General features: G+C 45.1%; 1 protein-coding gene across 4 annotated transcripts in view; it reads left to right on the top strand.

Annotated features, from left to right (window-relative positions):
- Positions 1-15,360, top strand: part of LOC105182091 (uncharacterized) — a 30,578-nt gene that overhangs the window by 12,756 nt on the left and 2,462 nt on the right. The window contains exons 1-8 of one of the 4 annotated variants that reach the window (XR_003113532.1): positions 3,746-4,496; positions 6,469-6,643; positions 8,517-8,634; positions 8,760-8,904; positions 8,998-9,085; positions 9,433-9,805; positions 10,232-14,956; positions 15,209-15,347. Coding sequence is in view for 1 of the 4 variants with exons in the window: in XM_025302575.1 (XP_025158360.1) it covers positions 4,568-4,628; positions 6,469-6,643; positions 8,517-8,634; positions 8,760-8,904; positions 8,998-9,085; positions 9,433-9,805; positions 10,232-14,314 (5,043 nt within the window). In the remaining 3 variants the exon portion in view is untranslated. The other 3 variants (XR_003113533.1, XR_003113531.1, XM_025302575.1) reach the window with 3 other exon arrangements.

Here is a 15,360-nt window from a genome sequence, read left to right on the forward strand (position 1 = left end):
GCGACGCGGCTCTCTCGCCGCGGCTAATTTACAGTGCTCCCCTGAAAGTACGAGCAAATTGCTTTCAGTAATTGCTTTTGGAAAGACCGCCGGCTACTACTTTGTGCTGCGCGAGCGGCTCACGGCTACATGTCTTAAGGAGGGTTAATTTTTCGTACGGAGATTGGAAGCTCCGTCTGAATTGCATCGATCAATCATCCGATTCCGATTAGGAGGCGTTACGTAAACGGTTTTTAAGTACGCCCGCCGGTCGACGAAGGCGCGCACGCGCACCACACGGCTTTCGGTCCGTCATATCGAAGCGAGGATATTTTCCGTCCGACGTTCGCTCGGGATGCGCGCTCGCGCGCGCGCGCGCGATCCTCCTTCTGTTGGACAAATAGATGTCACCGGCTAACATTTCGCAGGAAACGCTCGCGCGCTCGAAATATAACCCCCCCGAGGCCCGGAGACGTTTGCGTTTCGCAATTATAACAGAAGATCGAGCGCGTTATTAGTCGCTCTCGTTTCCGACGGCGTCGCGAAGCACAGCCGGTCGCATGAATTGAGCGGCGACGACGAACGCGTGTATCTCTCGCGTGTACAAGTAATACAAGCACACACACACATACACACACACACACACACACACACACACACACACACACACACACGTGCCCTATCTTACGTACCCTTACCTCACCTCACGTACCCTTACCTCACCTCACGATGGACAACCGCGCGTTTATCCGTGGAAAAATTCAAGCTATTAATTATCCCTAATTACCGTGCGAAGCGAGGAGGACACCGCACGCGAGCCCCCTATTGATGTAACGTGGCTTTCGCAATTATACCGTTCCGTCGACCGACTTTTCTGAATTGCTCCGTGTAAGATGAAAAGCGCCTGGCGTTTCGCTTAATACGAACGGCGACGTTACTAAAGCGGATAGCCTGAGACGCTTATGGCTCTTGAGCGATATTTTCAAAGTGCGCCGTTAAAACGAGGAGGAATGTCGACCGCCCCCCTCCTGTCCCCCTCGTCGCTGTGGCCGTAGCTGCTCGCCAGATAAACAAGCTCTTTATACGCGTAAGCAGTACGACGAGGCACTGCAATTATCCTGTCTATCTTGCCGCGATGCTGTGGTGGAGACGAGCAGGGAGGGATAACGAGGCCACTCGCCGAAACTGTAAAAAGACCCCAATATCGAAATACCCGGGCATAAAAATGCGTGGCATCCGACACGCGAACGCGAGGACTCCCCGTTATGCGTTATGTCATCCGTGTCCCTGCATCTGACAATTTCTCGATATTTAATGCCGCGCGAGCGCGCGTGGGCGTGCTAATTTCGCGACCTTTGACCTTTGATATTCGGAGAGATGGGAATACATTTAGCTGTGAGCGCGAGGATCGAGCTCACGTACACACATACACACACGTACGTATACAGGGACACTTCCTACGTACGTTTCCGTGGAACGTTTCGAGTGGCGCGCGTATTCAAAAACGAAGTAGCTAATGCAGCTTACAAAAGAGACTCGCCACTCGTTTATACCGGGCTGAGAGAGAGAGAGAGGGAGAGAGAGAGAGAGAGAGAGAGAGAGAGAGAGAGAGAGAGAGAGAGAGATAAAAAGCTCTTTAAATAAAATCTGTCGACTCAAACTGCATTAATTGGACAGAAACACACGATCCGATCGGTCAGTTGAAATTTCCTAAGGCGAGCTCTCCGCCGTTGCTCGCACATGTGAGAATCCACTCGGGAAGAACAGCGAGGAGCCGACGCAGCCGTGAAAGCGAGTCGTTGCACACTTTTAATGGCACGGCGTGATGTCGCCCCGTTTGCGTTCATGCGTCGCGTCCCAGACGGCATTCGACGCCCTCATTTTAATCTCAAGATCAAGCACATCCATTAATCTAAGACGCGCGACGTCCCCGTCCGCGCTGTCGCGAGAGAGCGGAAGGCAACGGCGTGTATCCAGAAAATCCGCAGCCAGACACCGTGCGAAACAACGCGCGCGCGTCGCCCAGTGAAATAATATCTGAGCCGAGATGTCGCGACCGTATCATATTAAAAATCGCTCCGTCGGAACGGCTTTCGCGCGAGCCGCTCGGCCAGATTTATTCGCCCCGGAATTAAAACGAATACGTTCGCGCCGCGCGTATCCAGCGCGACGCTAACGGGCCGTCGTGTGCAGGTGCAAGTCGCCCGTCGACGAGTGAACCCGCTGGAATTTTTGCTCGCAAGTCGACACATAGCTTAATATTCGCGCGAGAACGGATCGACGGGAATGACAAACGACATCGGCAACCGAGCGGGCCATCGCGCGTCGCATCGTTGGCGCAGTGCTCGGAATTGCGAATATTCAACGCGCGTATAGCTCTCGGTACATCCATCAAACGTCTACACGTGCGCGTCGCACGGGGGATGCGAGAGAAAGAGAGAGAGAGAGAGAGAGCGGCGCGCACGTGTCGAGTCCGGGCGAACGCATCGCGAGGATCCGCGGACGGATCGATGCGAATCCACGCGCGCCGCGCCGTGCCGCGTTGCGACGCCATGCCGGACCCGCGAAATGTATGAATATTCTGCGCGTGCATCGCTCTCTCAAACGCGACTCGAGCACGGTATATATTCCAAGAGCAAGCGCACGCCACCCTCTCGATCCTCTGAAATATCTCCAGACGAGAGTACTAATACAAAAACCGCGAGGTTATAACGGCTCGTAAACGAGATTAAAATATGTACAAACGACACGGCGGCGCGACAAATATCCGGTGTACATTTCGCGCGTTCGCTTTACGACGAGATGGAAAATCTATGATGAAGGTGTGTGTGTGTGTGTGTGTGTGTGTGCCCACGAGCCAGCTGAGTCGCTCTTTGATATTGGAATTATATATACTGTACAAATATACGATATAATCTTGCCTTGGATAACCTGTACACGCAGCGCCGATCATGGGCGTTCACCGTGACGCGAGTTTAATGACACGAGTAAAAATGTCGATTTAGGTAGGTGTCTCGCGACTAACCGACTCTGCACGTCCCGCGCGTTTTTATATGCGCGGGGGCGTCCTCGAGGGGGGCAACAATTCCCAATCATATTTTCAATCTCCCCCCTGTCTCCCTCGATTCCTCCGATTTAAAAAGATGAATATCGGTGAAACGAGATCACAGGTCATTACTGCCTGGCTAAAACGAACGAACTGGGTACGAAGATCGTAACAAGTGGCGGAGCAATTTACTGGCAGTAGTAACAGAGTACATAGTAACAGTAGTAGGAAGAGCAGTAGCGGCGGTGTGGGGGTGGTGGCGGTGTGTCGGTCGGTGGTAGTGGTAGTAGGAAAGCTTATGCACTTGCACTTGCCCGTTCCCGATTATGCGATAGAGCGCGCGTTTTCAAAACATGCTCTCTGTTGACCCCGCTCGTCGATAGTGGCTCGCTCGTTCGCTGTTCATCCGAATTCTCACGAGTCTTGCGGCCGTGTTAATATTCCCGGAGTGCGTATCGATACCTATTCAAACGCGAGAGAGGCACACCGGCCGCGACGCGCAGGCCGCGCGCGCGGCGGAGCTCGCTCGGAAATTACGAGCGGGTATCGGGTTCGAGGACCATCGCTAGGCTAGGCCGAGCTTAGCTAGATAGGCTAGATAGGCGCCGGGCCGAGCTGTAGCGCGCGCCCGCGCGTTCCCGCGCTCGCGCGTGTGTCCAGTGTGCGCCGCAATTACTTAATTGCTCGTATCTGATTGGGCCCGCCGCGGGGGAGGGATAACGGTGTCCTCGGTTCGTGATTTGCGCGCCGCGCGTGCAACGCGCTTCCATTGGCCGGGTTACCTGGCAGGCCGACGAATCAGCCATTCATTTCTGAAACCCCGCGCCACCGGCGCTAGTAACCCCCGAGAGAGTAACGAAGAAAGGGATGCGGTGCGCGCGCGCGCGCGCGAGACAGAGAGCGACGAGTATCGAAGTTTCGAATGCGCCCGACATCGATAGCCGCCGTCACCGCCACCGCCGTCGAGCTGCGGCAACGCCACGCGTCCTCGCGACAGTACGAGGCTGACGCGCTCGCGTGTCGCAGAAATCTGGCGACGAGACGAGGACGGAGGGAGAGGGAGAGGGAGAGGGAGCAGGAGGAGAAGAGGGAATAGTGAAAGATAAAAGAGGAAATAGGGCGAAGGGAAGAGAGAGAGAGAGAGGGAGAGAGAGAGAGAGAGAGGGAGAGAGAGAGAGAGAGATCCATCGTTATCGTAACGAGGCAGAACGCGCCGTGACAAATGCCAAATAACAGATAAAAAAAATAACGAGAGATAGAGCGAGAAGGAAGGAGGGAAAGACGACGGAGGGCGAGGGGGGAAAAAAGGAAGAATCGAAGCGCCAGTCGCGGTGGTGGCCGGTAGCGACAGTGGGGCACGCTCTCTCGCGGTAGCTGCACCAAGCGTTAGTGTCAATATGGCCGTTGACGTGAGCGCAGTACGTGCAGAGACGCGGACGCGATAGTCTCGGTTCGATCCCCTTAACATGAGGTATACTGACGACCGGGAGGGACGCTTTTACGTAATACCCGTATAACGCACGCCCGGCACGTACCCGCAAAATGAACTGCGCCGCGCCGGAGGCGGCTGCCGCGAGCGGCGAACAGATCGGTGCGGTACAAGGTACGTGGTGCAACTTCTCCGTCGCTCGAGCGAACGAACGTCGGTGGTTATTCTTCGCATCTCTCCGCGGACCGTGGACCGAGATCTCGAGCAAGGACGTCATCAGCGTCATCGTCGTCGTTGTCGCCGACATCGTCATCGTCGTAATCGTCGTCGTCGTCGTCATCGTCGCCGTCGCCGTCGCCGTCGTATTTATGAGCGCGTCTCACGCGACACCCACGCAAGACTTCGCGCGCGGTTAGCTCGGCCGCGATCGATTCGCCGTATCGCGATTTTATCGTCGTTGTCATTCAACTATCGCAAAGCTCGCCGTGATCGCGGCGAGCTTTGCTCCGACGCGTTCTCTGCAACGCGCGAGCCGCGTGGCCTGCGTCCGTCTCGCTCGCGCTCACTCGCGGGCATGTGTCGCGCTCGCTCGCTCGCTCGCTCGTTCGCTCGCTCGCTCACTCGTGACCGTCGTGCAAGCTGCGCCGACGAACATTCGCTCGTCTGCGTATCGTCTCCGTCGTTTTCTGCATGCGACGGAAATCCAGGGGAATCGGTGCTGCTGATGAGGCGAGTGCTCGACGACGGCGACGGTGACGGCGATAAGGTGACTCTCGAGTGTCGCGATGGAAGTGTGTGATTCACACGATGCGTCGACTGCGCGAACGAGCCTTTGTTCCTCTCGGGCGAAAATGAAAAGGGAAAATGCTCCCGTGTGCACGCACCACGGAATCTCGCGTGCTGTTTCTATGAGCGAACGACTGCACCTCCTGCTCTTCGCCTTGGAAGTTCATCATGTGCACGTTGTGTTTCCCTGCTCTCCCTTTTCCCACACGTTTTCCCGGAGGTTAATTACGACGGAGGGTTCATGAACACGCGCACACGTGCGCGCGCGTTTCCGTGAATGTTCCACGAATTCGCTCGGTCGCTCCACGTCTCTCCGAGACAATCGATACGTCCTCGGGATTTTTAGTATCGGTGTGTCTCCGCTCTCCGCGACGAGATACCTCTCTTTTATCGCTTTTCGTGCCCGCGTCTCGTCCGAATCGTCACGAAGCGCCGATATTAGCGCGTTTTTGACTCAGAAATCTCCGCTTTCCGTGCCATCCTCGAAAATTAATTCGTCTCGCTCTAGCTCCGAGAGCATGTTCGGGGACTCGTTTGTCTCGTTTTGAGACTAGTGCTCGCGCACACACACACACACACACACACACACACATATATATATATATATATATACACACACACGTGAACGCGCAGTGAAACGGCTCCGGGCAACGTGGTATTCAGCTGTGAACGTTACAGAAATATACAACCGTCTTTTGGGGACACTCCGGTAGCCTGCACTGGTCTCTCGGCACCTGTCGCGGCAGATGTTAAGAATGGTCAGGGTTGTAAGAAAGCGACAATTCTAGAAGAGCCCAATTCTCAAAACTTGCTCGAGTCACGTATGTGCGCGAGCGATTAACGACTCGCCCTCGTCGAACGCTCTTTCTTCAATCGGTGCCGACGAGTTGCGTTCTATGGGATTCCATGTAAATCCGATCCGATTTAACGACACGCTACCGTCGGCGCGGAAAATATTCAACATTCCATTTCGCGCCTGTGGAACCGGTTTGGGCATATTTTCCGCAATCGCTCTAACATGACATGAAATTTCTGTTTGCGATCAAGACATTCTACCATTCTAATGAGTGAAAAGTCTCTCGACGCGCGGCGGTCACACGCACGCACGTGCATAGATTCGCGCGATATTTTTGCGTTGAAAATTTTCGTACATCGTGCCGTTCCTCCGCTTCAGTGCGCTGAAGACTGGGATGTATTAAAAATTTTGCAAACCTTGATTGATGTTTAGATATCAAAAACACAATGTTTAACAATGAAGGAGGGTCTAAACTAAGCAGTGACGAAGCAAAATCAACAATTATCGAATTATTTCCCTGGGTCTCAGAATTTAAGAAAATGTGCAAATGTATATACGCAGACAAAAGTATGGCTTCTTTGGCAGAGCTTATGCAGTACTATATCAGGTAATCTACATTCAGTATTTCCTGTAATACTTTATATACGCGGCTCTCTCCACCAGTATTACCACTCTGAGCACTGGTGTTATTGCATGATACAACTATATGTTACAATGCAGATTTTATGTGTAGCGATAATCGATTTCTTTGTTTAAAAATAATTAAATGTTGGGTCAAATTGTTCGCATTACTAAAGCCACCTCCGTGAGTTTGACCTTGGCGTAAGGTTTTATCCCTGAGTAACATTCCAAAGGTTTTATGCGCGTCGCGTCGTTGTTTATTAAAAAAGTTACTGACGAAAGTTTGAAGAACACGGCAACTGTAGCACCAAAGGCCATATTTTATATTTTGTAGAAACAGTACACGTGAGCAGAATGGAAACAAAGCTCTCTCCCTCCATTACGAAGATCTAACCTAACTCTATCTATATTAAATTTACGTATTCATTGTCAATAGAATATGTACGGATGTGTATAAAAGATACAGAAAACTACAAGAAATATATACGTTTTGTTGTTCAATTCTTTATGAAAGATAAATTTGTGACTTTGTACAAAATGAATCTAGTCTATTGGGTTAGGTTAAATCAGATGGTAAAGCCTTTCATCCTACTTAGACGGAACTAATTTTACATGAGAAATATAGCTTTTGGTACTAAAATTAACTATCATGTTCTTCAAACTTATTTTTTAAAAAAACTTTAATAAACAATGAACGACACGTATAAAACTTTTTGAATGTTATTCAAGGATAAGACCTTGACAACATGTCAAGGTCAAACTCATCGGAGGTGACTTCGAATGTGAATATTTACCGAATATTGTTTTGAAAAATGTTAAAATTAGAATTATTGAATAGATTTTGTCAATCTCCTAATCACAACTTATTCATTTTAGCAGTATTTGTTGCCATTATATTAACATTGGTCAAAATATCAGTATAGAGCTCAAAATATACTTCTTTCGAATAAGCAAAATTTTTCTCAAGGACAGAAGTTATTTTTACAAATAATTGCATATATCATATAACGTGATTTAAAAGAAAAATATACATATATATATATATATATATTTATAAGAATCGTATTTTGCACCAGTTATTTAGTAATTTACAATATTTAGAGAAGAGGAAATAATCACATTTCCAAATTCTGAATGAATCCTTAAGTTGTGTCCACAATCAAACAATTAATAATTATATTTCAATTACGAAATATAATTTAACAATTATTGCGATGTATTATTGCAAATAAAGTTAACAGATTTCTCCTTGTAACATATTATTTCTAATAAGTCTTATTTTCAATAGTTTACTGTTGCTTTGCTCCTGTTAACCTGAACAGCTTTAGCTATTATGCATTACACACTCACACAACTTCCTCTATACCGTATCATTATTGAACTGATCTTGAGGGTCATCCTGCTGCTGCATTGACCCTCTCAATTGGTTAATCAGATTGTAACAGTCTGAAGGTCAAAAAAATATTGTCTTATTTGTGACAAGGCAACATTGAAATTGTTAGAAAAGGATTATATTTAACCACATATATATGCTTTAAATCAGTGTAATTATTAAGTGAAATAACACAAATTTAACAAATCATTGAAAGACTTCATCCCATTAATACATTCCTCTTTACAGAAAATTTCATCAGATTCTTGCATAGATTCTTATATCATGAAACTTATATCCATTTGAAACATTACAAATTGTATACTTATTGGCTTTATACCATTCTTCGTTATACTTTATATCGACTCTGTTTATACGAATGTCTGAAATACATTTATTTCTCACTTTCTGTACAGCTAGATTACAATTACTACATATATATCTCAGTGCACTGTGTACTTCAATTTCTTATCTTTTTTTATTACAGAAATGTAAGTGTCAGTGTAAATGAATGTTATACAAAGCCATTAAGAGCAGCAAAGTTGAAGGATTCTATTAGTGAAACCTTACTTTTGTTCTTATATATCTACCGTGAGCTTTCTGAGGTAGGTTCAGTATAACCCATTATACTACGTTTATATAATCTTCTTTCTTTCTGTATTTTATTGCACACGTTTCCACTTTTCACGGTAATTTGGCTACTCATTCGAGCAAATAAATTTTTTTCCAGGACCGCAATAGATCAATTTATTTAAACAACATGTCCGATTTATTAGCAATGTACATAGATATGGAATTAAAAGCATCAAGAAAAAGTAAAGAAGATCATAATAGAATTTGTACAAGACTTACTTCTTGTCTTTATGTATATTTAGGTATGTATCGCGCAGATATTATTTATGTAATTGTATTATGTAATGTATTGTTGGTATGTAACAATATCGATAATAATAAATCCTTCCTTTCAGAACATTCCACAGAGCATTTGTTAGATACTTTGATAAAAACACAATTTATGTGCCGGGGTTATCATCGTATTTTAGATCCGATAATAACGTAAGTATATAGACTGCTGATATCACATGAAACTTGAAAGCACGTTAATATTTGGTTGTATCATTTCTTGATTTAATATTTAGTATTTTACTGTTCTAAATTGAAAGATTGATTATGTTTATATATTATACTAGATAAAATATTTTACACTGTCTTATATCATTTTTAAGCGTTTTATCCCTGCACTCTGTACAACTCCATGCGAAAAGATTTTGGTTTGTTACTTCGAAGTTGATATCAAGTGCGATATATTTCTAGCGAATTGTTTTTATATAATTTTATAATGTACATGTGTATGCGTTAAAATTCCTTGTATTGTTATACGTGTTTCTTTTATTTCGTTTCAGAAAAGTAATTAAAAATATTCCAGCGCATCCCGAATCCAATTTTATGTACGTTCGTTATCTTCTTATTTATTGTCTTTGGAGAAAGGTAAATAGCGATATGGCCGTGAAAAGTCAAATTACCACAACCGCAATTGCCTCACTGGGAGCACCACCAACTACTTTCCCACCGTGCGTGTTAGAAGATGTATTACCAAAAGTGCCAAAGTGTCAACCAAACTCAGCAAAATATCTAATGCAGCAGAAATTCGACGTAAGAAAATGTTGCGAATTATTTGTACAGTGCTGCAAAGAAAGCAGAGGAAGTATGTGTCAGGAAAAAAATGAAAATGCAGCTATTACTCCAAGCTCATCCAAGAGGATCACTTCACAACTGGTACAACTATTGTTATTACTTGCATGTTTTTGTCAATACGTTTCTTTACATATATAATTTTGGAAAATGATTTTTTTATTACGTCGAGCGTAGAGATAAATAGAATTTTATTTAACTTGCAACATATTGCGATAATACGAGATAATACATTTTACGGGACAACAAAGCATTTCCATTGAAATATTAACTTTATGCGAATTATTTGTCTATATATTATTTTATCGTGTCTCATTGTCTTTTGTTGTAATAATTAACAATTTTCTTTTTTCATAGAATGTATAAAATAACAGTCAAAAGTAAAAAGAAAAGATATTGCTTGTTATGTTATAAATGAAATTTCATTCGTTCCAATCTCGAAAAGATTCGCATAAAGGTAATTGCAGTTGAATAAGGAGAAAAAAATAATGAAGTTGTGTATATTCCTAGTTGGTAGTTACATCACGCGAAGACGAAAATTTCGGTCGTATCGAAAACAATTTTAATGTTGTTCCCTCAGACAAAAGTGTGCAAAATACCTCTGTTTCTTCAGATAATTTAAAACCGACAAATCTAATAACAGAACAGACAAACGTTAAACCTTTAGGCACAATTTCCACAAATATCTCAGTAACACGGACTATTTCTAAACCGATTAAACCGAAAGTTCTTCCTCGGAAGAAAGCTAAAAAATCTAATAAAATTGTAATAATCGATCTTACAACTGACATCGCTTTTGAGAGATGTATAAAGAAAAGAAAGTCCAGAAAAGTCGCATGGCTAGAGGAAGCTAAGAAGAAACTCGATGCAAAGACGATCAGAGCATCGCAGAAGATCAAGAAACAACAGATGGCGGGGAATGTGAACTCCGTGAAGAAGGTGACTCTCGGTCAGCAGTTGGAAGATTTGCTTCAATCTGTACACGCCACAGAAAATACATGCTTGAAGAATGATTCGGGTACATCCATACAAGAGACAAGATTGGATAGCGATAGAGTAAAACATTTGGAAGTAGAAGAGAGGAGGACATCATTTAATGATAATAACGCAGAATCGGAGAAACAATCGGTGATGCGGGACAGCAGTGACGAAAACGAGAATGTTGGAACGCCCTGTACAGTCTCTTCTTCTGTAATCGTTGGTAGACCACAGTCTAATAAATCTAAAGTTTCTACAAATTCATTATTGGATGTTTCAAGTGGCACTGATAACGTTAGCAAGTGTCACGATGTTAACGCTATTTCGAAGGTAAAGACAGATGAGAAAATAAACGATAGATTTAATATACAGACTGTGATTAAACGACTGATAGAAAAAGACACTACGAAAAAGCCTGAAAGTGAAACATGTAAAAGAGTTGAAAGTTTACGGAAAATCTGTGATTTAGGAACGGAGCACTCTAAAACTGTAAATAGTCCTCTCGCGTTATGTGCCCAAGGTGATTCCAAAGATGAAGATGATAGTTGTAATCGTAACGCTAACTATCCTAGTATAGCTAAAGATAAATTATCGCCGCATGTAATTTCGTCACTGGTACATACGCATCACAGGAATAACGAGAAGGACGAAGCAAGTGACTCGGATGGAAAAATGCAGCAGGATATCAGCGGCGACGACAGATGTGCGACGCAGAAGGTTACTACTCGTGAGACGACGAACGATGAGACGCAATGTTTGAGACCGAGCAGAATCGACGGCGGATCAGGCAAGGGAGAAGAATGTGCGGTTTCCGCGACGGCGGCTGAGACTCGTTTCGTAACAACCGTAAGTAGTGCGGAAATGCTAATAAGTAAGGCGGTAGAATCCGAGGAGCTGCGACAAGCACGCGTTACTGCTGAAAATACAAAGCAACCAAAGGAGCCTGAATCTCAAGATAAATGTGTATTAGCGGGACACGATGTTGCGAATAATACCGTAAGACTTAGCGTAATGAATGGAGACCATTCTAATGTACAAACAGATTTAGAAGTTGGTATTTGCATCGAGGTAAGCGACGACATAAGGGATAACAAATCCTCTAACCGTAAAACCAGAGAAACTATTTTTGAAAACCGCGCGACCGATAAGAAGAATATTTCTAATATCGTCAACTTGTCACTGTGTTCAAAGAAGGATGGAGTCAATGGCGACAAAAGTACCGAGCTGAAGGCAAATCGGAAGGAGAGCGCGGAGATCGATTCCAACGGGAGTCGCGGCGAAGAGCGTACCGCGAAGAATCCAGTGAGAACATCCGTACTATGCACGAAGCTTGGGAAGAATCTTCGCGACTTCGACCAGTCGCGCAACAATCGCAAATTAACGAAGGAAACGTACGGCAAGTCGTGCAAGATATCATCATCACACGCGAAGAATGCGCGAGATTCATCGGACAATCGATGCATCATTCAGGATACGGAATTGCAGGACAACATAGACGGGCTTTCGTTATTGGCCAGTGTGTCGCAGCACGTGTCTCATTTGAAAACCGAGCGTGAGCTAAAATGCGATCAAATCAAAGTCAAGGATTACGCGTCGTTGAGGAGCTCCCCTTACAGTCAATCCACCGACGACGACGCCGACACCAACGACTCGTCGAACACGGTTTCGCGGATTCTGGAGAATCCATCCACCGAGGTCATCAACAGAATAGTCGGGATTTATCCGGAGGACGCGTTGGACAAGGTAGCGCTTCACGTGGAGGTCACATCGACGACCGACCTGAGCCCCGCCGACGACTGCGAGAACGATCCGAGCAATAGCAGCGTGTCGCGTGTCGTCGAGACTGCCATCAACTACGAGACCACGGACGCGTTGTCCAACAACCTGAGTATAGCGGAGAGCAATGTGCAGTCGATCAAGGAGAATACAAACGTCATATTAAACGGAGAAACGGTCGTGCTATTGAAGAAGTCTCCCAACAGCAATCTGTACACCATCAATAAGGCGTACGACGAGAGTCGTCTGATGAAAGATAAGAGCTGGATGGTCCCGCCGGAGGATTGCGCATCGTTCGAGGTCGTTAACACATCGGAGCACATTTCGTTCAATTTGGATCTGCCCCAATACAAGGACTTGGCGCTATCGTGCCAAGAGAATAAGTTCGCCGTCGGGAGGAACAAAGGCATAAAGATCGAGCCGGAGGAGGAAGGCAGCCTGATGAGTATCGCGGAGATGAAGCCTTACGGTAAGAAGGGTCCTCTGTCGGGCGACGTGTTACCCGCGACCGCGCCGCAGATTTATCAGGATACGAATGTCGCGAGCGTGAGCGTCAGCAAGTCGGTCGACAAACGCAAGTCCAAGTCCATCCTCGCTTACAGGCAGAATATCAAGCAAGAGTTCAACAGCCACATCACGCCGAACTGCGGTATACAGGGCTGCAACGGGATACACTCGCATCCGCACGAAGTGATCGATCCGCAACATTCGTTACATATCCCGGTCAGCCATCCCACGACGATACCGTCGATTTACGGTAACTGCGCCGCCGGCACCGACCTGTGTATGCCGTATCACAAGCACTGCACCTCCGTGTCGTGTAGTTTACAAATTAATTCTACTACTTCGCTCCATTCCCACACGAAATCCGCCAATTCGTGCGGCAGGTCGCATCAGTGCTCGTGCCTCAATTGCACGTACGACATAGTCACCCATTGTAGACAGTGTATACATCCCGCCACGGACTCTCACGTGTCTTGTATCGAAAGTAATTCTTATTTTTTGCCCGCGCACTCGTCAGTACAAACGTCCGCCGTCCAAGAACACGATAGGACAAAAAGCGAAGCGGTAATAGGTAAATTGTATGACGATCAGATATTATGTAAGATAGAGCAGAGAGTACTGCAGAATAATACTCTGGAGAAGCTGGACGTGCAACGCGAGCCGGAGAAGTTATTCAAGAAGGACATGGAGAACAAGCTGCCGTTGAAGAAGAGATTGAAGGCCATGATGTCCATGGCGTATGAGAAGGTGCCCATCAAAGCGGAGAAGATGGATAACTATCCTGGAATACCCATGATGTCCATAGCCGCCTTGGAAGCGCTCGACGGCACGCAGAAGCATCCCTCGCAGATCATCAAGTCGACGTACGAACTATCTCCTAACGAAGAGGATGGTCCGCATGGCAGCTATCATTTCAATTCGAACGGAGAGATAGTACGGAGAGATTACTATAAGGATATGCACATCTCTAATGCACATCATAATCTTACGAAGGAAAGTACAAGGAGCCACGAGCGCCAGTTTCGGTCGGCCGGTGATCAGTCTAATGCAGTGTGCCTAGAGACTTGTCAGGACAGGATGTTTAAGACACCCACGCAGCGCAGAGACGTGACGGTGATGAATCCAACGTCCATGAAGCGTATAACGACTGAGACGATGGAGCAGGAGGAGCAGGACGGCGCGTGCAAGAAGCCGAAAAAAACGCAGTCATCCATTAGACAAACGAGAAGCTCAAAGAGAAACGTTCCTAAGGTAAATTATTGTTACACCGATGTCGATCCAGAATGGAATCCGTCCGGTGAGTCAAAACGAAGACGTAAGAAGACTAGTCGATGATCGATACTATTTCATTACGAGAAGTCACTGCTGTAAAAAGAACGAAGGGAAAGAAAAGATGGAAAAAAAGAAAAAGAAACGAGAGAACGAAAAGAAAGCGAACGTATAAAATCTGTACAGCGGGCAAATGTGTTCTTCGAAGTTGCGGCACTGTATATCTGTGTAAATATGTGTACAAAGCGCAAGTGAAAATAACTCGTCCTAGGAAGATCTAGAAATAGACCGTTCAGCGTGTTCAACATTATCGTCGGTGAAGAGTTAGACTAGCTACATAGAATACCTCTGCATAAAATATTTTTGATGTTTGGTTAGATATCGCTAGAGGCAAGCCGTAGAGAATTTTATTCCGTTAAATATCATCTCTACCTTGCGAAACTGTACATTAATAATCTATAAGGCTTTGTAAGATATTAAATTTAAAACTTTAATGTTTTTCCTATTGTCACGTGGTTGCAACAACGTCCAAATGACGTCGCGAACGATCATTTTCCTCTGAACAAGTTCTTTTGGATTCTTGTAAAGTATGATGAAAAAAATTTCTATATAATTCTCCGCGTATAAATATGTATATATGTATGTACATACATAACCAATGCCAAACAAACTTACGGAAACGTATTTTGAAGTGATATCATTTTTGAGGTAAGGTTGCTTCGGCTTTTATACTAAAATAATTCCTAACTTTTATACTAAAATAATTTATTATTTCGTTTACCGAAACAAAAGAGAATGATAAAACCTGTCAGAGAAATACACGTAAAGATATGACACATGAGTTTCTATCCTTAAAATCGCGTGATCATTTATCATGTGTTTGAGTTTTTAGTGATAGAGGTGCACCACAAACATTAGTACGATATCATTTTATATTGCCTGAAAATATATCTTTTACAGTTTCCTGAGGAAGACAAATTTAGATTCAGGAACGTAATACGACCAGGTTGACGATTGAAAGTTAAGAATGTATAAAAATCCAAAATTCAAACCCCTCGAAGAACAGGATGCACAATGTATCAGGAGCATGTTTGCATAGGTAATTTCATAAA

Source organism: Harpegnathos saltator, unplaced genomic scaffold (genome assembly GCF_003227715.2).
Source record: "Harpegnathos saltator strain DR-91 unplaced genomic scaffold, Hsal_v8.6 scaffold5, whole genome shotgun sequence".
Classification (NCBI taxonomy): Eukaryota; Metazoa; Arthropoda; class Insecta; order Hymenoptera; family Formicidae; genus Harpegnathos; species Harpegnathos saltator.